The sequence below is a fragment of the Echiichthys vipera genome (genome assembly GCF_963691815.1).
Source record: "Echiichthys vipera genome assembly, chromosome: X".
NCBI classification, from domain to species: domain Eukaryota; kingdom Metazoa; phylum Chordata; class Actinopteri; order Perciformes; family Trachinidae; genus Echiichthys; species Echiichthys vipera.
The window spans coordinates 35926559-35950697 of NC_139825.1; the positions used below are offsets into that span (position 1 = coordinate 35926559).

Genomic DNA, 24139 nt, shown 5'->3' on the forward strand with positions numbered 1-24139 from the left:
TAGCGCAGTGGCTGCTCATGGGCGCTGCTGTATATATACCCCACACACTCTGCTGCTCCGCCGGCTAGGCTGTCCTGGTGCGCCTCTGCGGTCGGTTCGGGACTGTATCGGGGCTCCGCTTCTATGAATGAATAACGAGACGGGGAAATGCGAGTGACTGCGAAACTCCCCCAGCAGCAGCAGCAGCAGTAGCAGCAGCAGCAGCCGTGCTCCTGGGGGGCCAGCCACCGATGAGAGGGATTACCGACGGCGCGGAGCCGCGGCTCATTGCGGAAAAGCCGACTGCAGACTGGCGTGGAAACGCACCGTGAAACGGGCTCCATACTAGAGCGGCATAACAAAACCGCGGTGACCACAATGTAAGTTGAAGCTGCAACTCATTAAGGGTTGTGAGGAGATGAGGGGTTCCTGGTATGGTTGCATGCTTTATTTGGTTGTCAGTATACAATCTATCACTGGCTATATAAACACACCGACAATATCTCTCAAAGTGTGTGAGTGTTGAAGCATGATTCTCTCAGGTGTAAGCTAATATGGCCTTGGCAAGCTTCTTCTCGGTCCTTTTCAGTGAAATAACGGTGATGCACTGTATCCGTGATTGACATGAATAATAAGGACCAAAGCGAAGAGAGGTGTCTCCTCCACCTTTCATCATCTGCTTGTGTGCAGCTTGATTCATGTTCCAACCACGACTTGTCTGACTTACAGGTCCATCCACATCGTGGCTCTGGGCAGCGAATGCCCCGGAGGAGTCGGGCCCGGGGAGGAGATAATGGGCCAGGGGCAGCTGCAGGGAGGGCTGTTGTGGAGCTACCTGGGTCACGGAGCGCTGGTGGGACCCTGCGACCTGGAGAGCAGCGTGCATAACCCAGCCTTCATGGAGTACACCTCACGTGTGTTTGGAGATGTCACTGTAGTGGTTCGGGACTGTCCCAGCTGGGTAAGAGTCTGGTGGTGTGATTGTGTGCAGAACAGAATAAGAAAAAAGAGAGACTTGCAGGCTGAATCTTTGAAAAGGGACGTTTCTTTAGGTGCTGCTTTGGCCATTTCCCCCTACATCTTCCTGCTAAAATCAGACTGGCAGGAGGGTTAGGGGCCAAAATGGCACAACATGTATTGAAAAGAGGGGTCATTTTGCTAGAGCATTGTGAAATCTAATGTTTACTCCCTCACTCTGCTTCTGTTTCTCAGAAGACATCCAACATTTCAAATTCCAAGGCCACTTGCCTTCCAGCACTGATTGCAGGCTTTATAAAAATGTCTCTATTCTTAGGGGGACTTTATTTCAACATTCACTGCACCAAAAAATAATTAAACAACTTTTGTTCTTAATAGAATATGATTTTGAATTGAAAGCCCTGTTGTGATTTTATAGCAGCACTGTTGTGTGTCCAATTATAGTGCTGATATGTCAGGGGTGGTTCTGCAGAAAGTCTGTCAGTCTAATTCTATGGCTCTTTGTCCTTGTTTTTGTTCAAATTGCTCAAAGCTTTCTGACGTGTTTTTCCTGCCTAATGAATTGCATCAGGTTGGTTTAGAGTGAGCAGTCTCACACAGGTCCTTGGGGGTAAAGTCCCAAGTGCCACACTGAGGTATTTATACTTAGGGAGACTCCAAGGGGAAGGGTTAGGGTTATCTAAGGTAAGACTGCTGGTACATGTTGGGTATTTAGACAAGTCTGTATATTGCCTGTCTCATTCCTCTCCCTCTCTGACCTCCTCCTATTAATAGTGTATTTGTTGTCCTGTTCTTGCCTTTCCAGGACTTATTGGACAGCGATTGGGCCAGCGTACGGAAAGTTCTTGAGCAGGCAGACATCCTGGTCATTAAATATTCAGTCACTGACAAGTTGGCTTTCCAGCAGGTCAGGAACGGCTACGCCCCGAGACTCCGCCCGCTCCTGAGGCACTGGGGTGTGCCTGTGATCCTGGTCGCTGTTGGAGCAAGACTGAACGGTGAGGATGCTTTTGTCCTGTGTATTTTTGTCAGCACTGTAGTGAGTTTAGTTTTGCCTACAATGCCTTGACAACCGATGGTTCCTCAAACAGTATGTCATTGTTGAACAGGAACAATGGAGATTGAGAGGCAGCAGATACAAAATGCTTTATCACTCAGTCATTGTACTTGATATCCTGGTATCTTAGGGTTGATTTACTGCTCAGTTGTTGAGTTTGATTGCAAGACAATATCACGCTCTTCTGGTTGGACTGTGTGAGATCACTGTCAGAGCCTTGTGTCCTCTAGTGTGTCCTCCCAGCAATGAGGAGGATGCTCATGATTAAATCTCCTCTTGGCTGCTTTCAGGCGGTCAGGTCACATGCTTCCCTGCAGGAAACAGACCAAAGTAAGACATTAAGTTTATGTTTTTGGGCCATTATAATCCTTACATGCAGACAAGCACTTGCACAGCACTTAAATATACATTGTCATGAAATACCAAAGTGGACCATGAAAGTAGTTCATTCCTTAAGACTAAGAAACTTGGGTGGAGGATGCTTAACACATCATTAAGTAACATGCATGTATACTGGCCCCTCAGTGTGACTGCAAGCTTTTGCACACACACACACTGACCCTGGATCAAGATTCTTAAAGATGCTCATCAAATGCACCAGGTTGTATTTTTAGCTTGTCTGCACGACATACTTTGAGATCCTGTCAGAGCTCCACTGCAGAATGATCACAGTGGAAGTCAAGTCTTTGCCAGAGAGAGAGAGAGAGAGCATAGACCAGAGCCTTTGTTTGTGTGTTTTTGTTTGTGGCTGCTGTGAATATTTTCATAATATCCCCTCATGACTGCAGAGAATGACGGCTGAGCTCTGAGCGCTTCCTGCTGCTCGACTCTCGACCACCTAAGGCACAGCTGTAGCAGAGCACCGCCGAATACGTACATTAACGCAGCAATTAAACCAGCACTGAACGCAGGAGCTCTGACAGATTTATCCAAGGGCATGCATGCACCCTCATACCACTGATATGCCAAGTCACCGCCTGTCAGATACTCACACACTCTTTTCACTCTACCTCTCTGTCTCTCTGTCTCTCTCTCTCTCTCTCTCTCTCTCTCTCTCTCTCTCTCTCTCTCTCTCTCTCTCTCTCTCTCTCTCTCTCTCTCTCTCTCTCTCTCTCTCACACACACACACAGAGTGTAGCTCCTTCTCTATGTCATGCCTGTAGGTTATTGGCTGTATGATTTATCAAATGCCTCAGCACCTCAGCTGCATGTCATGCTCATTCTCTCTTTTATCTCTGGCTCTCTTCTGCTTTGTGCAGTCTTTTTTCTCTTTCAAGCAAATCCCTCCAAATTTCCTGTCTGATTCTGTCTCTTTGGTCCACAGGCACATATTCCACAGTGCGACTGGTCCTAGTGCACATTTACTTTGCAGATTTAATGGATTTAGATGTTCTATCTCTTTTCAAATGAGAGAAAACCAAAGTCTTCAGGAACTGAACTATCACAAAATGAAAAAAAACACATCCACCCTTCTTCCTTTTAAAATCCCTATTGGCTGTCTTCTTAGTCATTCTGAAGCGGGTTTCTTGTATTACACTTAGCTGACGCTTTTATCCAAAGAGATTTAGTTCAGGCGAGAGGTGGCGTCTGGGAAGAGTGCGCAAGATCAGGTCATTATGTGTGTTACACCACGGTCACAAAGCCAGTTTGTAATTTGGTCATAAACAACCGAGTCTCTTGCCAAAATTGTCGCCCTTACCGCCAAAGTTCACAGATCTCATTGTCTCTCCAGTTAGACCTTTTGGTTTTCCGTCTTTGTGTACATCACCCTTCTTCTTCACCCTTGGATGTTTGTTTTCTTCTGATTTTGCACACAATAGAAACATCATCAACTCTCCCTCGCTGCAAATTCTCTGGGATATAGCCTAATCTAATCACACATGGGCTCAAGGGGACATCACACAGACTTTGTACTAGTGAGCTGGCTGGATAAAATCTGTTTGATGTCCAATCCAACTGATTGGGACAGTCGCATTCTCACATACAGCTCAACCGGGTAATGTCTAGATAATTTCAGTGTTCCAAGATTGAGATAGAGAGGAATTAGGAAGTAGGGCAAGTTCACACCATAAAAACACATGGCTGTGGCATCGGTTTTTATGTTCTGTGTTGCAAGATGTTTTCTAAAATGTCAGAGAGACTTTATCTCCTTAGGGAGCTTTGCTGTGATTGGTCCAGTCTGGGTGTAGATTGGCTCTTAATCCTGCAAACCACAACCATCTGAGTGATGGGTGTGACTATTGGATAATACTGTGCTGTTAACTTGATTGACAATGCCTGACGAAGGGCTCTCTTAATACCAACACTTCTCTGTTGAATTTATCGAGAGCTGTCAGTACAGTGAGCAGAATTTTTTATGTCGGACATCTGTCAAAACATGTTTTCATCCATGTCTGGTATGGACAATAATAGTGGATCAAAATGTTGTGCTTGAAGGCATATGTGCAGCTCATTTGGTGAAACAAGCATTTTCAGTACTGACTATCCAATTCATACTAGGTTCATGCTTCCTTAATAACATATTGTAATATGATTGACTGGTGTATTGCTTCTTATATACCATCATTAATTATTAGATTCAGTCATTTATACAGTTTAAATGATTTCATGTTAGAATGAAATTCTCCTCCCTGTGTTCAGATGAAGGCCCTCCATGTTCGTGCCCGCTTTGTGCATCTGACTGGAGCAGCTGTGTGCCTCACAGTGAAGGTCTGCAGCTGTCTCGGGACCTGGGGGCCACCTACCTGGAGTTGCCCTCTCTCAACCACGTCTTTGTGGGTCGCTACTTCGGCAGCGTGGTAAGTGGTCACATCACGAAGGGGTTGACTGAGTGAGTTTTTTGACCCGGCCTCCCCTGATAAAGCCCTCATATTTTCATGAATGTGTTTTTTTTCTGTCCAAATCATGCTGTAATGGAAGTTCTTAAAGGTCCCATATTATAAAAGTGTGATGTCTTTTTATTATACAGCAAGTTGAGGTGGTATATAAGTACTGTATGAAAACGTTCAGTTCACAGGGAAATGCACACAGTCGGTATTCAGAAACTGTGACTTTAAACAAGCCATTATGACTTCTGTACGGCTGTGATGTCACAACTATATTACATATAGGTAGAAAGTGCTGCTACAGCGCTGTTACAATCATGTTACAATCACCAGGCTGTAATGACAGTGCTGAGATGCCAAGATCACAGATGTGGAAGACCCTGAAATACTGACCAATCAGAGCAGACTGGGCTTTCTTGGGAGGGGGCTTAAATAGACAGGCGCCAAAATGGGGTGTTTCCAAAATACAAGTAGGGACCGGAAAATTAGAGTAATGTGGGACCTTTAACTCTGCATTTCAGAAAGGTACTTAGTAGAGGCAACAGTTACTATATTTCTTCTCAGAAAGCCCCAAAACAAAGAATTGATGATGTAACATCACTATTTTGGCACCTTGCATTTGTACTAACGTGTGTATTTCTGTATTGCCCAGCTGGAGTACTTCATGATTCAGTGTTTGAAACACAAAGCCAAAGAGAGGCCGGAGAAGAGACGAGGGAATAAAGTGAACGAGCTTCGCCCCCCTCACTTAGAACAACCAGGTCAGATGAATACTACAGTATCTAAGGACTAATATTGATTTTATTTTGAGTGGCGTTTATTTTTCACATTATTCAGTAATTATTCTTGCTTTAAACTGCTCTTTTTATGGTGCGTGGTGGTGGACATTGAATTTGACTGACTGGATTGTTTCCTCTTACAGCTTACTTATGCATAAAAAAAAGCTGAGCACAAAGGTTTTTATCCAGATCAATATTCTCTGTTCCAAACTGGAAATAAGAAAAGAGACAAAGAGCTTGGTAGACTACTTTTATTCACTGACATTTGACTCAATTGTAGACGGAGCGCTTTTCAGCACCAGACACAGCAACTCCTGAGTGTTTAGTTGTTTTGAAGCAGCTCACGGATTATTGTTATGGGATGGAGGAGGATAAATTATTAACCGTGTCTTTGACCAAATTTCTTAATCAGTTAAGACACCAGAACACTATTAAGCCACTCATTCCTAGTGTCATACTTTTTTCTTAAGTGTTATGTGCATAGTAATGAAATGAAATATTATATCTAAGCTTTGCAAGATGTAGTTTCAGGCTACATTTAAAACATTTAAAACCTGTTTGTTATATCAGATTACAGTTCAAAACTCAAGAATATTCAATTTACTATAAGACAAAGAAAGTTCTTTCATATCTTTTCTCTTGAGAAACTGCAACAAGAGAAGGTTTGGCTTTCTGCCTGACAAATGACTTCAGTTGATAACCGTAACGTCGCCAATTAATTATGATCTGATCTGAGATGTTTTAATCAGTTTATTTGAAATTCAGAATTTGATTACATTTTTAATTAATCTCCAAAACAAGCCGCATTGAACTTGTGACAAAAGATTAGTTTGTAGTAGACTGTAGCTTCATTACAGGCGTTATCAAACTGCCTTTAAGCCAGTCACACAACTTAATAGAAGATATAAATGACCACACAAATAGGCTACAACTCAGAACCACAAACATTCATGCACATCGAGCAGCAGAGACACAGTAAGTTTGATAATTATAGCAAAGACTAAAAGAAAGCAGGAGTGCTTGCATTTCTGCAGTTTTTCCTTTGTCTTAATGCTCCTGTTTTTGTGACTGTGGCACTCCTTTTCTCCTAACTGGCTAAAAGAGAGTCTGATTGACTGCCATTCCTTGCGGCTGGATTTTGCCACAAATATGAAGTCCTGTGCGAGTCCTGTGTTTCTATTTTCTGTATTCTTTAACTACTTCTACTACGACTGCCATTCCAAGATTTTTCCACACAAACATTTTTACAAAATAAAACACCTGAAACACAAACTCTGCAGTTAAATATTGATGTGGCTACTTTGCTGCTAAATCTGAGGCAATGACTGACAGCTTTAAATCCAGCCGAAAAGGCAGCGAGTGCTGGCAGATTTGTTGGTGCCTGTCCAACACTACTTAACTCTACTTATGGTGTAGCTTGCATTAAATATGACGTGCGCTGATTCAGGAACAGCACAATTCTCGATGCCAAATCTGAGCAGCCGTAAAAAAGGAGATGGTGTCCACAGAGGAGGAGGATCATGAATATATAAAGACAATGATTTGTGAAACCCATCCCCCTACTCTCTTTACTTTGCTTGGCCAGTGCTTTTTCACTTTTTATAAATCTGAATTCATTATTTTTATATGCATCACACAGCATTTTAATGAATTGTACATTTTCCATTGCAGGGGTTTTCTTGTATTTTTACGGTTACACTCAGATTAAATAATTTATCCGTGACTTTTGTCTGTCCAGAGTTTTTACCCATATTTTCTTAAAACAACACACAGTCTCATGCATTGGTGTTATTTTAAATCACCAAAATAATCTAAAACAAGTGAATGTCAACTTTCTTTCTTACTTGCTGTTCCTCAAGATAAAGAAAGCAGGAACAAATCCACAGTGGGGCAGCAGCCTTGGTTTGCATGTTCACAGGCCTGCCATTAGAGCAAAGACAAACAGATCTGGAAGCGTTTTTTTCTAACTTAAGCAACAGGGCAGGACACACAATGACGTTGATCTCAGTCTTTCTTGAATAAAAGATCTGACTACACCATGGCTGTCAGTTTCACTCTCTCCACATACCTGTTACGTAATATTTCATTTTCCCTAAACAGCTTTCTGGTAGATTATTTCTGGGGTCAGTTAGGTCAGTTAGTCTGCCCTGGAAACTCTCTGGAGCCAGCCAAGGCCATATTTCCCTCTTGGCGTCTCCTATCTTATTCCTTGCAGGCCCAGACACAGCAACAGACTTAGATAGGTCACCGTCACTCTGTAACATTCTACATTTCCTAGCTGGTGTGAATCCTTAATGTCATGTTTACGCATTATAGCCAATGGGATGTTAGCACATCTCCTCTTGCTGTCTCGACCCACCTTCCTAGTATAAAAATTTGGTCTTTACTGTTGAGCCTTAGAATCAAGGTGGCTTCACGCATTATTTTGTGTAGACGACTTTTCCGTTTCTCATTTCTCATTGATCAAGAATAATTAAACCTCTTCAGTATCAGACATACAGGACTGGTATTTTGACTTCTTTCTGTTATCACAACAAATTCTCCCTAACAATACACATATATGCCCCATTTATCTCAGTTGTCTAAACTCATAGTCAAAAACGAGGAAATCACTAGTAGAAGTAGACACGATATATTGAAGAAAAAAGACTACACCAAGAATGTAAATTACAACACACCTGAGGTGCTTTGAACAAAACAAATCCGGTGGATTTTCTATTTTATTTTATGAAATCAGAATATCAGCAGTGATTGTTTATTTCGGCATGTGAATGTACTCATTTATTTATTTCACAACTCATCCTATCCATCTTCCTTTCTCTCTCCTTTTCACAATCCATGCTTCCTCTTCCTCTCTCCGTTCAGCACGTCTTCCCCCCATCCGCGTAGAGGAGTCCAGCTTCTCCCAGGACATGCAGTGGCTGTTGGAGCGTGGCGTGCAGTTCGCTGATGTGGCTTTCTACGCCGGGGACTCTGGGAAAGAACTGGGGTGGGCGCACGCGGCTGTGCTGTGTTCTGTCAGTCCGTACTTCAGACAACTGCTCCTGGGGCCCAAGAACAGGTAGGAGAGATATTAGCTTGTTCACATGATGGAGCTTAACAAGCTGTTTCACCACATGAGCCTGTAGCCAGCAGGAGCTTGGTTCCCTGCAAACTCCTTGATTGTGTACCTGTGAAGGATTTTATGCTGAATTTTATCTCTTGTTTAACAGGGAGCGTCCCCAGTCACGGTGTGTTTGCAGAGAGCGAGATGGAGGCCCCCATTCGCTGCTCTCCACCTGGGACGGGGGAATTATTGATGACATGCCACGATCAGAGGGGCACCTGACAGGACGCCTCTCTCGTCTGGTGGTGAAGGATCCCCTTCTGTGTATGTGCTTGTGGGAGACTCTCATGTTCATTTATAGAGGTAAGAACCACCTGTCAAACCGCATGCTCAGATACAACGGAGAAAATAATAAATCTGCTGTTTTGTGTCTTTCCCAGATAATTCTTTACGCCCCACCACATGTAGGATACTACTAGCACCATGTGGACCTTATATTGACTGCTGATACTCAAAAAGTTACATGAATATGAACATTCAATATGCAAATTATTTTCATGAATTCATTGTTTGGTCACACAATAAACCAAAATGAAATTTTTCCAAGGTCAAAATTACATATTGAAATTGCTTGTTTTAGTCCAAAACCAGGGGTATATAATGTGCAATCAAAGAAGACTACAAAATTTGTTCATGTCAAAATTTATTGCAATCAATTTAATACTATAAATGTGTATGTATTAATAGATTAGACTCTCTTTTAAGTCATTTTCAAAAAGACCATCCTGTTGTAAAAAGAACCCAAGTAGAGTACATTGCAAAGTGAAATAAAAACATAAATATGACAAGGAAGTGAGTTAATCAGAAGTGAATTCTAGTGAATGCTGCCAAATTACTTAAGCATTAAAAGTTGTGCCAACCTAAATCACAGCAACACAGAAGAGCATCTCATCCCCTCTAGAAGTAACATAAACTGACATTCTGGCATCAGGATCAGTTGCACAGGAAGTGCCAAATAGAAATTGAAGAAAAACTGTCTCCAAAACAGCAGCTAACATACACTTTTTCCAGAAAAATCTAGTCTTAAACAGCAAGGTTGACTCAATCAGTTCACCACAATCACACTACACGATTTCTGGGAAATGATTCGCCTCACACATCAAAAATGTTTGTTTTCATTTTCTGTTTCAGTGCTACAAACTGCTCAGTATAATCAATTGCATTCATCCATGGATAGATAAATTAACGGGTCTAACGGACACAGGTCCGGGGGCCTAAAGTGTCAGTGGGCCCCCCTGGCCTTCACCTGCAAGAGACATGTACTGACCACGAGGAGATGCCAATGACCACAAAGAAATATTGAAAACATAAAACAACAACAGCTGCAAAGAGACACAAAATGACTTCAAAGAGACACAAAAACCTACAAAGAGACACAAAAAACAAAGAGACAAATCAACCATGAAGAGACACAAATCAACTACAAAAACACACAAAATGATCAACTGTGAAAAGGGAAAACGCAACCTCAAAAATAACTACAAAAAGGCCAAAACAATGACTAATTGATGCAAAACAAGCACAGAGTCACAAAATACCTACAAATGAATTATTATTATTATTAACATAATTTACATTAATCTACTTTTGGTGATGCTTCTTTTTTTACGTGTTGCTAATACCAAGGCCTGAGTTTCAGCACATTACAGCAGGGATTTAAACACAGCTAAACTGACATACACAACATGGGAACTCCACTTCCCAAAAGCAGTTACTCTTTTTCCAATAATTTAGATGTGATGATTAGTGCTCTCTGGCAGCAGAGGCAGTTTTCCTGCTACTGGATCTTGCCCAATGTTCCATTATGGTGAGGAACAGAAATCAGTCAAATTGAAAGTGCTTGATAGTAAGCAACTGTGGTATTTTAATCTAGTACCTGATAAAAGACTATGTAATACTGTGATCCCACACTGCTTTCTTAACCCGTATGTCTGCTTAGAAGCCCCGGGCCACTCATGTTTCTATTATCTCCTCCCAGTTCAGTTCTATTGAACATTTTGGACACATGGATCGGTATTTCTGTATTTGCAGAAATTGAACTTCCATCATTTTGATGGAATTTGTTGATAAACTCTGACACAGTTACAGTGGCCCCATATTTACATCGGAAAATGACTAATTCTGTGATGTAAAATGACCAGTATCTCATATTGGCTTTGCCTAAGAGGGATTCAGGCGCACACACAGGCATAAAAGTGAAATCACAACATTTTCAGATGGTGCATATTGTGGCACGCACCTTTTAAAACATCCTCCAGTCACGTATGAAGCCTTGTTAAAGAGCTGCATGAAATTCTCTGCAACATCAATGCCTTCTCTGCAGTGCTGTGCCTGCTGCATGTTAGTTTGCAGCGCCCGTGCACGCCAATGCTTCATGTCGTGCAGGAATCCTTATGGCAAAAAAGCTGTGCCAACATCTGATTCATGGCTTACCTCTTAACATGTATATGTGAGCAGCGCTGATGGTCTGACACACATATAAACCCCAGGCACACACACAAACACACAAACGCAGTGTGTATGTATGCTGTTGAAAGGGGAGCAGAGACAGGAAAAAGATTATAGGGTTAGACCGAGTCTCTGTGAGTGACTGTATGAATAAGAATAAGAAAGCCAGCTGTTGAAAGACATAGGGTACAGTGTATATCTTCACGCACCCATCTACAAGTCCTCGAGTGGATGATTCTTTTTGTAAGATAGGAGGAATATGGGAAAGTAAGGAGTGAAAAATTTTGATTAGGGAGAAAAACGAAGGTGGCGGGACGTGAGGGTGAGAGAGGGGATTAAGTGCTTGTTTGATGGAAGAGCAGGGCAACAGAGCATACTGTGTGTGTGCGTGTGTGTGTGAGTGCGTGCGTATGTTGGGCTTGGAGAGAATAGCGGAAAGAAGAAAATGTGTTCATGTGCAGAGCGCAATACGAATGTCACGTTTCCATAAAACACTGCAGGGAGACAGTGTGAAGTGTTGTGTGAAAAATGACTAATGTTAACCTTCAAAGTTGTGGGTCTCATTGTATGTTTAAAACAGCTGACCTCACATACAGTGTGTGCATTTCTGTATTAGTGCATTGTGCTAATCGGATGTGAATGTGGGCCTCCTTTGCCCACAGAAACATTGGGAGCACAGTGAGCCAGTGCTTGATGTTTATTTGCGATAAATCCACAGCAAGCTGTACTTTGCATTCCTCGAGATGGGATGGGATCTTCTGCTCGCAATTCAATTTCAGTCATTTGTCAGTCATAAATCATTTTATCAGCTTAGTGGACTTAATTTCCATAACAATATCATGTCTCAGTAAACACACAGTGTCACACTTCTGGTATTATTAGGCGCTGCAGGTTTTTGTCACTTAAGTGTGTGTGGACAGTCACCGAGGCTGTGACTTTGCTTGTGTGATGTTAACACTGTGAGACTCTGTCTCCTTTTGTAGCGTGCTTCTGAATGATGGAGTTTGTCACTTGGTTGTTGTGTGTGTGTGCATATATTTGGCACATGAATAATGTGTACAACACAGATGAATCGGTGTGTGTGTGTGTGTTTGTGTCTGTGGTCATTCTGTTTGTGGGACGACTTGTGTTACTGGGGAATTTAATTTAGTTTCCCTGCAACTGCATTTAACACTGCTTTATGTCCTCGTTAGAGTTCAGATTTAGACTCAGGAATGTAGCAGTTACAGAAGAGGTTAAGAAAAGCCTCCAGGAAATTAGTGTTAATCTGTACTTGTTCCCAAAAGTATCCTATCTCAGCATTTGTGTTTGCCTGTGTGTGTCTGTGTAGGCGGGTGAGAAGACTATGCTAACACTGAAACATACTTTTGAGATTATCATAGAAATAATTTAAGCATTTTGCAGCGTTGGCTTTTTAGCTGTTCCTTTCCATCCGACATATGAAAGCATCTGCCAGTGTACCCAGTTGTGTTTTTGGAGTTTGGCTGCATCATACTGCATGTCAGCAGCGCCACAGCCCCTGAGCTAATCTCTCATCCTGCCTATAAAGTGTCTGTGCCATGCAGCATGTTATTATCCAGCACCTTGTATTGAGGTAATCCCTCTATCAGCCCAAATACCATCATTGTGAACTAATGATGAGATAAATCCTGCCTAGTCCAGCTCCCTTGTTCCCTCAACAGTCTGTGTATGTCCCAGTGAGACAGAAAGAGTGCCACCCCAATCAAGCTGCAGGGCTGTGCAGGCTTTATTATGGAATATACCATGGAAGTAAATAAATGCAGCGTAGATGCAGAGTTTCTTTGAGTCTTTATATTTTACATAGTTTTTTAGGACAACTTACCTCATATGACAGCCCAAATTTATATTTCCCTATTTGTGTACTCTATATATTTTTAATTTTAAGCCATATAGAAAGTTGATGATTTGGAGGTATATTTATCATGGCCACTGGTGTGTTTTGCGAGGCATTTAGGTTACTGTTTTTGGAACCAGGAACAGGTGTCCCACCCATTACATGGATTATATAAGGAGACACATTTCAGAACAAGACAACTTTGTCGAAAACAGGCCCCGACTTTTCAGTGTAAGGTATGTGGGTGTACTAAAAATACAGTACCAGCCAGATTGAACTAGACATAAACTTGCCTGTGTGTTTCTATAAACTGCACTATTGTGTCCAAAGAATCAGTGTGTTTGTTGATGTTTTAGGAGCGTGGGAGTGGGATCATCTCCAGGAGGCCCTGGAAGAAAAGCTGAAGAATTCACTAGCTGTGGCTCAGCTTATGGAGCGCATACGATCCCTCATCGGCAGAGATAGGGTAAGCTCTAAAATGTTTCAAATCAACTCTCTTACACACACATCTCTTAAAAATCTCATATCCTTGTTTAAGGCTGGATACAGTGTGTATGCAAAAGAGGTTAAATATCTACAATGTGTCAAATCTCGTCTTTGCAGGTATAAAGATGTTGTAGTTGTAGACTAACAGCGCCTTAATTAACAAGAACTTGTTTAGAAACAGTGCAGTAATAATGTGGCTATAATTACCATATTTACATAATTACTGCCCACATTACCTCTTAGTTACTGTGGGAATTAGAACAAAATAAACAAGAGACGCTCTCAAAGGAGCTGATGCACATCACAAGATTTGTCAGGAGTTCACACTGGTTATCAGCCGTGAAATCCAACATTATGTTAAAAACTGCAGTGTCACATCTGTAATGTATTGTGTCTATTTGAAAAAAACAGGAGGGGGCTCTGTGTAATAGGCGCATATCATGCTCATTTTTCGTTCATTCAATTCATTCATCTTCAACCGCTTGTCCCAGTTGACATCGGGCGTGAGGCGGGGTCACCCTGGCCAGGACGCCAGTCTATCACAGTACACGCAGAGACAAACAGAGACAGACAACCATTCACACCTACGGGCAATTTAGATTAATCAATTAACCTAACATGAGCATGTCTTTGGACTGTGGGAGGAGAACCGGAGAACCCGGAGAAAACCCACGCAGACACGGGGAGATTCGAACCAGGAACCCTCTCCCTGTGAGGTGACAGTGCTGACCACCACCCCACCGTGCGCTCATTTTCAGGTTCAGAATTATATAAAAGGTTTCTGCTAGAACATGTTTATATGCTTTAATGCAAAAAAAAACATTATTTTTCTCATACTGTTTATATGAATATACCTGTATCCTCCCTTTTAAGCCCCCCCTCCTGAAAAAGCCGGCTCTGATTAGTCAGAATTTCTGGTCTACTGCGTCTGCACATCCGATGTCTCTGCACCATCATTGCTGCCGGGAGATTTGTTTGTATATATGTATATATATATATATATATATATATATACATATATACATGTGACACATACATATATATATATATACATGTGACACATACATATATGTGACAACTACACCATATATATGTTTGTATATATATATATATATATATATATACATATATATGTCACATCACAATCATATAGAAGTCCTGACGGCTTGTTTAAAGACACCGTTTCTGAATACGGGCTGTGTGCATTTCTCTGTTGATTGAGCATTTTGATATTTTCACAATATTTACATACTGTAGGACATCAGCCTGCTTTATAAAAAAAAAAACGATATTCAAATCTCACTTTTTACAATACGGGACCTTTAACATTAAAAGAACAATCATGAGATATTACATGGCTGCGTCTGGTCTGATGAGCCTTTGGCAGCATGCATGGTCCACCAGCCCATCTGGATGGAACTAGCTCTTCTACCCGAGGCAGCGCTGAGACAAGCTGACACACCAAGACACGTCTGGGTCGCTTTAACACAATGAGGCACCCTTATGTCCTCTTTTGATTTGATCTTGTCCTCTGCAAACACTTCCGGGTCGTCTCACTCTGCGAGACGGGCTTAAAAATTTGCTTTCCTTTGATTTACATAATCAAAGAGGCTTGCTTCTGTTGCTGCCTCTACTGAAGACTCTCTGTTTGCTGCTGAGCGCTCAGTCTGCAGCAGAGCAGTTCAAGAATATGAAGTTCTTTGTGCTTTAGTTGACTGAGAAAGGTCACATAATGGTAATGGGATGCTTTGACAACACTAACTTGAACACATACACTCCAAAAAGACACAATGACAGACATTTTCATACTACTCACTTCACTTGCTGTGCACTGCAGCACACTGTATATACACATATTACATTGTGCCTCCTCCTCTGAATGCTTAACATGAGCAGGAATGTGTTAATAAACAGACAGTTTGGACGAGCATGTGGTGCCTAGTCTGTTTTCAGTGTTGAACAGTTCAGTCATGTCGTTCTTGGCATTGCAGATCAAGTATGTTTGGGTGGCACTAAGCAAGACTGGCAAAGAGGGCATTTGTATTCCACAGGGGACGTGAGGGATGCACAGAATGACAATTGTGCAGGTAACTAGTACCTGACATTCAGCATAGTAATGGAAATTCTCTCTCTCTTTTGGCTTTGTGTGTGTGTGTGTGTGTGTGTGTGTGTGTGTGTGTGTGTGTGTGTGTGTGTGTGTGTGTGTGTGTGTGTGTGTGTGTGTGTGTGTGTGTGTGTGTGTGTGTGTGTGTGTGTGTGTGTGTGTGTGTGTGTGTGTGTGTGTGTGTGTGTGTGTGTGTGTGTGTGTGTGTGTGTGTGTGTGTGTGTGTGTGTGTGTGTGTGTGTGTGTGTGTGTGTGTGTGTGTGTGTGTGTGTGTGTGTGTGTGTGTGTGTGTGTGTGTAGGGTCCCAGGGACACCCCGAGTGCCCGGGCAGCTCAGCTCGGCCCCCAGACTCTTGTCAACCTCTTCAATTCTCCTCTTTACTCTGATGTCATCTTCATGGTGCAAGGTGAGTCCATGCTCATCAGCTCCACATTCACGCGTTTACAAATTCATCCACCATGACACAGCAGAGGAAGGTCACTTTTAATTAGCCGTGATTGAATTATGATCTCAGTCCCAGGCTTGGGCATCCAAGTCGGAGTCGGAGGGACGGGCTGCCTTCCTTTCCTGTCATGCTTCATCTCAACAGAGGCTCATCCATGAGCTGCATTTAGCCGATTCCCTATTAACAGATCAAACTGAGGAATCCAGAAATAATGCCCCAAAGCCTTTTCCAATCAATATTAATCTCATAAAAAGTGCAGTTAGCTTTTCTTGTCCTTGCACCTCTGAGCTGCGGGTAAAACTCTTGGAGGTCACAGAGAAAATGTCGATAGGAATATTTGTGCATTTCTGTTTTTGTTCTTTTTTACACGCTGATGGACTGTGGTGAGAGCTGTCACTGGCTCTTAATGGCACTTAATGACAGTGATTATGTCAGTCAGGACTTGTGCCTGCGTTGTTTCCTATTAACTTAAATGGCCCGTTATTACAGATCATCACTCATAACAAACCAAATTGAATAAGGTGTGGCCTCTACACTTCTGTGATGGGGTAAAAGAGACACATTGGTGATATTAGAAGCCTTGTTGAAAATAATTCAAGATTTGTACATTTTGGACTGTCTTCAAATATTTTACATCAAAGATGCATCAGTAAGGATTCAATATATTAATTATGAATAGTTTATACTCTCAGGCATTTCACTTCACAGCTCTTTTAGACTTTACTAGATGCTGCTCTGAAATTCTAAACCCAGATGTTAATTTTGCATGTCTGTGTGTGTTGAAGGGAGTGTATTGCCAGCCCACCGAGCAGTGCTGGTGGCACGCTGTGACGTCATGGCGGCCATGTTCAGTGGGAAGTATGCAGAGGCCCGGAGCCGAGTTGTGCCCATCCACGGTGTCTCCTCAGATACCTTCCTATCTTTCCTGGAGTACCTCTACACTGACTCCTGCTGTCCTGGTGAGTTTACTGCACACAAGCCATAGGGGTACTACTGTATTACAGTATGATTTTAGGTGCCTAAATAGCACATAAAACTGCAAACACATCTCCAATGGGAAGCCTAAATATAGTAAGAAAATGCCCCTCCCATCTTTATCTCGTGGACCAATGTAAGCCTGTAGCAGATGTTTTTCAATTTTACTGTACTGGGAAAACCTCAGTCAGCACGCCATTCATTCACGCGCGTATAGCTACGTTCTCAGGTTATTAGTGTAAATAAAAACAGAGTTGGCTCAGTTTAATAAGAGACAATAAGACTAAATAGACGGTTGGTTGATGTTTGACTGAGATTACAGTTGCTTTAGATGCCATGGCTCTGACCAACAAAATGACACACTGTTACAGAAGGACAACGGACCTTTGATGTCATTTTGATGGGGCGCAGAAATAAGCATCATAACCAAACACTTGAGAGGTACAGTAGTGTTTTCCTCTAGGCCTCTCTCAAAACAAAAGCACAGATGACAAGTCCCATCAACCATCTGTGTTCCTGGTACACGCTGCCAGTGTCAGTCTCAGGGGGCTTGTGGAGAACAGCACCGAGCTTAAAATTAAATTAGATTTGGTGATGACAAAATCAACTCGTGGCATCAGTGCTTCATCTGTTTTTGATAGTGCCAACTCACGGCCCCAGACGTGTTGTTGTTGTTTTCCTCTGTCCCTGTCTGTCACACTGTGTACTGCATTTTCAAAGTAATTAATGCTGATAATTATCTCTGGTAAGGACAATCACATTTAATTTTTGATGTGCGTCTTCCACATCTTAAAGGTCCCATATTGTAAAAAGTCCAAAACCGTTTTTCAATCTGCGTTCTTGTCTGTCCTTGTGTTCTGGTGGACTTGGCAGGTACTGTGGCAAGTACTGTTCCAATTCAATAGTCCGCATCTAGCCGAGTACAGTCCAAATGCCTGGATATGGCTTGTACCGCCCATTTCTGGGGGGAGGAATAGGAGGTGACATGTGTGGACTTTGGACAGCAAGGCATCCCAGAATGCATTTCACATCAATGACTATACTGCATCCTCCCATCCTGTCCGAACTACTAAGCCCACAAGTCTGAACTTGGCATACTTGGTATTGTCTTAATATTGTCTTGTTTTAAAGCAGGTCAAGGTGCTATATAAATACTGACAGGATCAAAATGCTCAATTCACAGAAAAATGCACACAGCCCGTATTCAGAAACTGTGACCCTTGGATTGTCACAACTATACTATATATATAGGTAGAAAGTGCCGCTACAGAGCTGTTACAGTCATTCCCCGGCTGCAATGACGGTGCAGAGATGCCGAGAGCGTAGATGCGGAAGGCCTGGAAACACTGACCAATCAGAGCAGACTGGGCTTTCAGGAGTGGGGCTTAAAGAGACAGGCGTTAAAACAGAGTTTCAGACAGAGGGTGAATATAGGTTCAGACAGACGGAGGGAAATACGTTTTTTTTTTAATATTAAAGCATTTAAACGTGTTCTAGTGGAAACCCAATATACAAGTATGATGACCTGATCAATAGTTTTATGACAGAATCAAGTGACTTTTCTGTCATGTGAAAGCTTAGATGATACTTTTGATCCCACTAGAAATCAACACATGTTTAGCTCATTGTTTTGGTTTTCAGTCAAACCAAATAATGCTACTTCATTTAAAACTGCTGTTAACCACACCAACCGATGCTACCTTTTCAGTGACAGAGTGGCTTATAGTCAAGGTAAAAGACAGTGAAACATTTAGAAAGAGCCTGTGAATGTTCTCATTTGTCCAGGACAACGTTGTCCCTAAAGAAATTTAAGTCAAAAGCAACTGGACTGTCACTCTAACGACAGTCGTTGGCACTTGGAGCACAAAGGGTTTTAGTGACTTCATCAGCCTTGTGAAAGGTTAAATAGCAGCCCGTTTCACGGGTAAAGTCTAGTTCGTTTGACCAGTGTGAGTGCAACCGTACCGCGCCTAGGAGCGGTATGCTATGCCGTCCACGGCAGAGGTGGGCTTTTTAAAGCACGTTTGCACATGTACGAGCAAGAGCGTACGCACGTGAACGAGCGCGAGCATGAGGCCTACGGCAGTTCTGACGTCATTTTATGTGCGCCTGTTCGGACATAGAAAAAAGAAGGACGGACCATGCATTGACATTTAAAACAATGACGGCGAAAGGTTCACGTTGGTGTGATGCGGAGGTGGAGTGTTTACTGCAGATTTGGTCGGATGAAAATATTCAAAAACCGTTGGACAAGACGCACAAAAACTCTATGGAAAGATTTGTAAACAAAGCGACGCATCGCGATGTCGCCAATCAATGCGTGTGACGTGTTATGGCGTGATGACGTATAAGCAGGCAAGAAGCATTCTGCCGAGGCCCAGGTAGTGTGAGTACAAACGGGCCTGGCCCGCGGGGGGAGAGGGAGGGGGGGGGGAGTACCCTAAAGCACTGGGCATGGTACGGGCGGACAGTGTGAGTGCGCCCTTAGTTGGACCAGTCCCAGCCTGGTCAGATGCAGACATGAACTAATGAAGCCTCTTGAATGAGAGGTGAAACGTCTTTCTAGACAAATAACCAAGTCCTGTTGCTTTTTACTGAATTTTTTGGGGGGATTTAGAAAGAGACACGGGTGCTTTTTCTTTCAGTAGTACAGTAAGTGGACAAAACAGAACTGCAAGTGAATACTCCAAAGGGACTCCGATGTAATGTTCATGTTTGGCCGTGTCTGCTGAAACAACTGGATGAGCTGAAATATCATGAAGGCTTCTTCTTGCTGTGTTTAGCTTGGAGTTTTTCTGCCACCTAATGGTACAAGATTATTGAATGTAGCTTTGATGACAATCGTTTGCAGTTATGCAGAAAGGGGTCTTGGTTGTCGTTTGTGTGTGTGTGCGCGTTTGTGTGCGTGTGTGTGTCTCTGTTTTCTGACATCCCTGATGACATCACAAGTAACTGCAGTCCCTCTTGAACCAAGCCTCCCAATTGCACATGATTACAGATTCAGAAAGCACAAAACAATATGTTACATCTCTTAATTAATAGATAAAGACAGAAAGCTGTAACTTACAGTAAGACAATTACAGTTAATTACGACAAGGTCTGTCATCTTCCCCTTCCAGTATTGTTATATAACGAAGCTGCTGATTAGACAATATGAAGGCTCAGAATAATCTGTCCTGAATAACCAGCTACTGAGAGCTGACAATCGCCTTATTTTGTGGCATGAGATGTTTTGATGAAAAAATCACGAAAAACCTCAACATGCAACTCCTAAGATCCAGCCTAGGTACAAGGAGGGCGAGCAAGCTGTTTCCAGAGCTTCAGGTTGAGTCATAGGGACAGGAAATTAAAGCTCCAGAGGCTGCAGCCGCTGCACTGTTATATAAGAGCCCAGCACTCAAGGTCAAGACAAACGTAGGGACAAAAACTAAGGGTGTGAAATCAAAGGAGGAGTGCTATCAGGGTATTTCACCCAGATGAATATTGTATACTGTACATACTGCAGGATAGTAGAATACATGGCGACCAGTTATTTCTGTGTTTAGACGATTGTGCAGCTGAACTCAACAAACCCTCTGCATGGCTGCGTCTCATTGTTGGAGACGCATGCAGAGAATCAGTGCTTTTAGGAGATAGTGAAGGATAGTGAGAGTGGTGACTGAATCATGTTTCATCTGGAGTCATTTGATTTGACATTTTGAGGTTACATAATAGGATTGACATCACTTGTTTCACGCTTGTTGCCCATTGACGTCATTTGACAGCTTGGAAAGAGCAATGGGAAGGGATTTGCTAAATTCAATGGGATTTTACCACTGAGTACTACACATGGCTGAGAATTAGTCAATGTGATGATGATGTGTGTTGCAGGGCCGGACAATATGTATATTTATATATTGTCAAAAAAGTATGTATTTCCATATCATTTGTATTGCAATGTCGCATTGACGCTTTTGTTATGATACTTGCACGTGGGAGAGAAACTTAAGTGAAACAAAGAGACAGGCTGGGCAATGATTCAGGATGATAATCATCATCTTTAACTGAATCGTATTGTGATAAAATCATATATCGAGATATCGTGTTGTACAGCCACATCGTCTAAATTGTTAACAAGCACATACTCAAATTTCTTCAAAAATCTGATCTGAAATATTTTGGGGGAATATCATTCGGACAGTGCAGTTTGGTCACTAGTTGTGTGCGTTCATGTGAACATAGTCATTGTATAGCTGGAATAAATATTTATGGTTTTCTACATAATTTCACTTGAAACTGCTGTTTCATTTTGTTCTTAATAAAATGAAGTATTAAGTTCACACTGGAGTATACAGAAATAGGCTTTACGGCGTGGTTATTTCATATAGACTATTTATTTATTTATAGAAATCATGTTATATATATATATATATATATATATATATCGCCCGGCCCTACCATTAAGACACTGTTTGGCTATCATGAAGTAAACAAAAACATTTAAAGGATACGGTGTGGTAATTTATTGTATTACCAGAAAACATGCTATTATTGTGATAAACCTGTAGATCATTGAGATAGGAAATTACCTATATCTGCATAGAAGATTTTACACATATCGCCCTAGTGTCACAGAATAAAGTGGTTTTATGAAGACATTTTCATGAAATCTGTTGGATCCCATCAAATTGATAAACAATCTAAGTATAGACAATATGACTCTACTGAGTAGAGTGCGACTCAAATATAGGACAATAACAGAGAAATATAAAGTTATACATGATGTTTGTATTCCTTGTTAGTGATTAAAAATGTGTCAGTATTGTGTTTTGTGGCTCGATCCGAACAGGTGGGTTCACTTCATCCTGTGTTTTCGTAGACAACATTGAAGAAAAATGCTATTAGAAAACAATTGTTCTGGCAAATGTGTTAACGTCAAGCGAACATGAACCAGTATTTGGAGCTGTGTTTCTGGCCAAATGACAAATGCACAAAAGTTCAATATTAACTCTCCTTTTAGCTCTGTTTTTGATCTCCGCCTACTCCTGAGGGAAGTATGTTTCTGCTGAATGTTCCACTGTGTTCACCAGACAGTTAGTTGCTCACTGCTGTCTGGTGCTGGGCATGTAATGTACAGTGGCTTTTCAGAGCTTTTTGCTCAAAATCGCCTGCTGGTGCTGGAAAGCAGTTGATGAGAGCAGTGAGGGTGAATCAAAACTGCAAATTTGTGTGCCGGAAAACCAAAAACGATGAGCTGAAAGACACTAAAATATTCTGTAGAGCTGAGCGGAGCTGTAGAGTAGGACTGAGTGGCTTTGTCACTACAGTACAAGCAACACCTTTCACATACACATGGTCATTTCATCCAGTTAATATAGTTTAAAAATATCCATTGGTGGAGTTTTTTGGGGGTTTGTAGAATTATCACTCTCAGTAAGATATTACTTTTTTTTTTTAGTCCAGCATTCAACCATGTCAATGTGTTTCTACCATGTGCTAGTAACCTGACTTGAAGTTTAAAAATTCTGCTGGATGTGGCTTTAACTAATAGGACTTCTATTTTATTGTGTGAAATAGACACACAAAATGATTTTATTATTCTATGGATGTTTAAGGCTTCCTGGTGTTCTTGAACCAATAGCAACATAAACTTTTACTTCAGGAAGCACTTTTAAGCCTTTTGTTTTCATTGGAGGCCTACAGTACACACTTAAACATGCGTGCTGCTACTGTGTATAAAAGAGGAATCAAATGTAATCAACATGAGGTTATTATAACAATGCATGTGTAATACTTTCTGCTTATATTAGACGGCTCTGTGTTTGTGTTTGTGTGTCTAGCCAGTGTGCTGCAGGCCATGGCCGTGCTGGTCTGTGCTGAGATGTACCAGGTGAAACGTCTGCAGCATCTGTGTGAAGTGTGCGTGTGTGCTTACCTTCAGAGCATGCCCAGTAGAGAGCTGTCATCAACAGGCATCAGCGTGATTCGACTGCTCCGCCGAGCAAAGGTCAGTGCAACTTTGGAGATGAACTGAGAGCATGAACATACCTGCGGCAGATGGCTTGTTTGTGTAAACACATTACTACTACTGACATTTCCTTCAGACACCAAAATGCAAGAGATATGTACAGAGGAAATCTAGCTCTGTAAAAAAAAAAAGGCTGCAATGTGTTTCTTTCTGTGGCAAGCTTTATCTACTGCAGTAGCCCTATGCCTCAATCTGCAACAGATCTTCAGGGTGATGTTGCAAAGCATTAGTTCCCATGATAATTCTTGTAATTTGACATTATGTCTATGTTTGAATTGTTTCAGTGCCACAATGCAGAGCAGCTGTACGTCTGGCTCCTCCACTTTATCGCCAACAACTACCTGATCTTCAGTCACAAACCTGACTTCCTGGAGCTCTCAGGTCAGTGTGTGGATATTCAAAATGCGGAGCGGATGTCTGTTATTATTCAAGCCTCAAGCCCTTAAGCCTCACCAGTGATGGTTATGCAGACGAAAAGTGCTGCATAGAGAGATAGCTAAATCAAACTGCTGATTTCAACATTTTAGAGGTGCTTCAGAAGTGGTTTAAAAAAAAATTAACTCCAAGTGCCTACAGGCGTTTGAGGATCGTGTTTTTCCACAGTATGTAGGTTAGGCTCTCTCTGTCTCAGATAAAGTGCTGTTAATGGTAGGCTGCTTCTCTTTTTTGTTGGTCAAATGGCCAACCAGTTTGTAAAATACATGAGGTTTAATCAAGGTGTCCACCAATAAGTTGTAAATTAAAATCACTGAGAATAGAAAGTGGGTTCATCAGTTTCTTTTTTTGGAGTTTTGAGAACAACATGGTCTTAGACACCTGTGAAAACCTGTATTTTACACTATATTTCCATATAGCGATATATATTATATTGACTGTCGGCTGTCAGACCCCCATAATAAAGCATCCTTATAGTATGCTTAATACTATAAGTTTATATTTGAGTAGGGATGCACTGATCTGATACTGACATTGGCCCAATACTGAGTCACATAGCTGGATCAATTATATGTGACAATGGCACCAAACTATTCAATTAAATTCTCTATTATCTGTATTATATAATAATATCTATAATAAACAGCAATTCAATAGATT

The 24139-nt window shown here is 41.7% G+C and overlaps 1 protein-coding gene across 1 annotated transcript in view; it reads left to right on the forward strand.

Annotated features, from left to right (window-relative positions):
• The window catches only part of rhobtb3 (Rho related BTB domain containing 3), a gene marked incomplete at its 3' end in the record, with an annotated part of 24859 nt that continues 720 nt past the window's right edge, over window positions 1-24139 (forward strand). Inside the window, exons 1-12 of the mRNA XM_083938500.1 lie at window positions 1-359; window positions 709-940; window positions 1763-1955; window positions 4655-4812; window positions 5492-5600; window positions 8484-8679; window positions 8831-9027; window positions 13384-13493; window positions 15918-16023; window positions 16848-17021; window positions 22857-23023; window positions 23329-23425. Of these exons, the coding sequence (XP_083794626.1) occupies window positions 358-359; window positions 709-940; window positions 1763-1955; window positions 4655-4812; window positions 5492-5600; window positions 8484-8679; window positions 8831-9027; window positions 13384-13493; window positions 15918-16023; window positions 16848-17021; window positions 22857-23023; window positions 23329-23425 (1741 nt within the window). The 5' untranslated portion in view covers window positions 1-357. The remainder of the gene's footprint in view (window positions 360-708; window positions 941-1762; window positions 1956-4654; window positions 4813-5491; window positions 5601-8483; window positions 8680-8830; window positions 9028-13383; window positions 13494-15917; window positions 16024-16847; window positions 17022-22856; window positions 23024-23328; window positions 23426-24139) is intronic.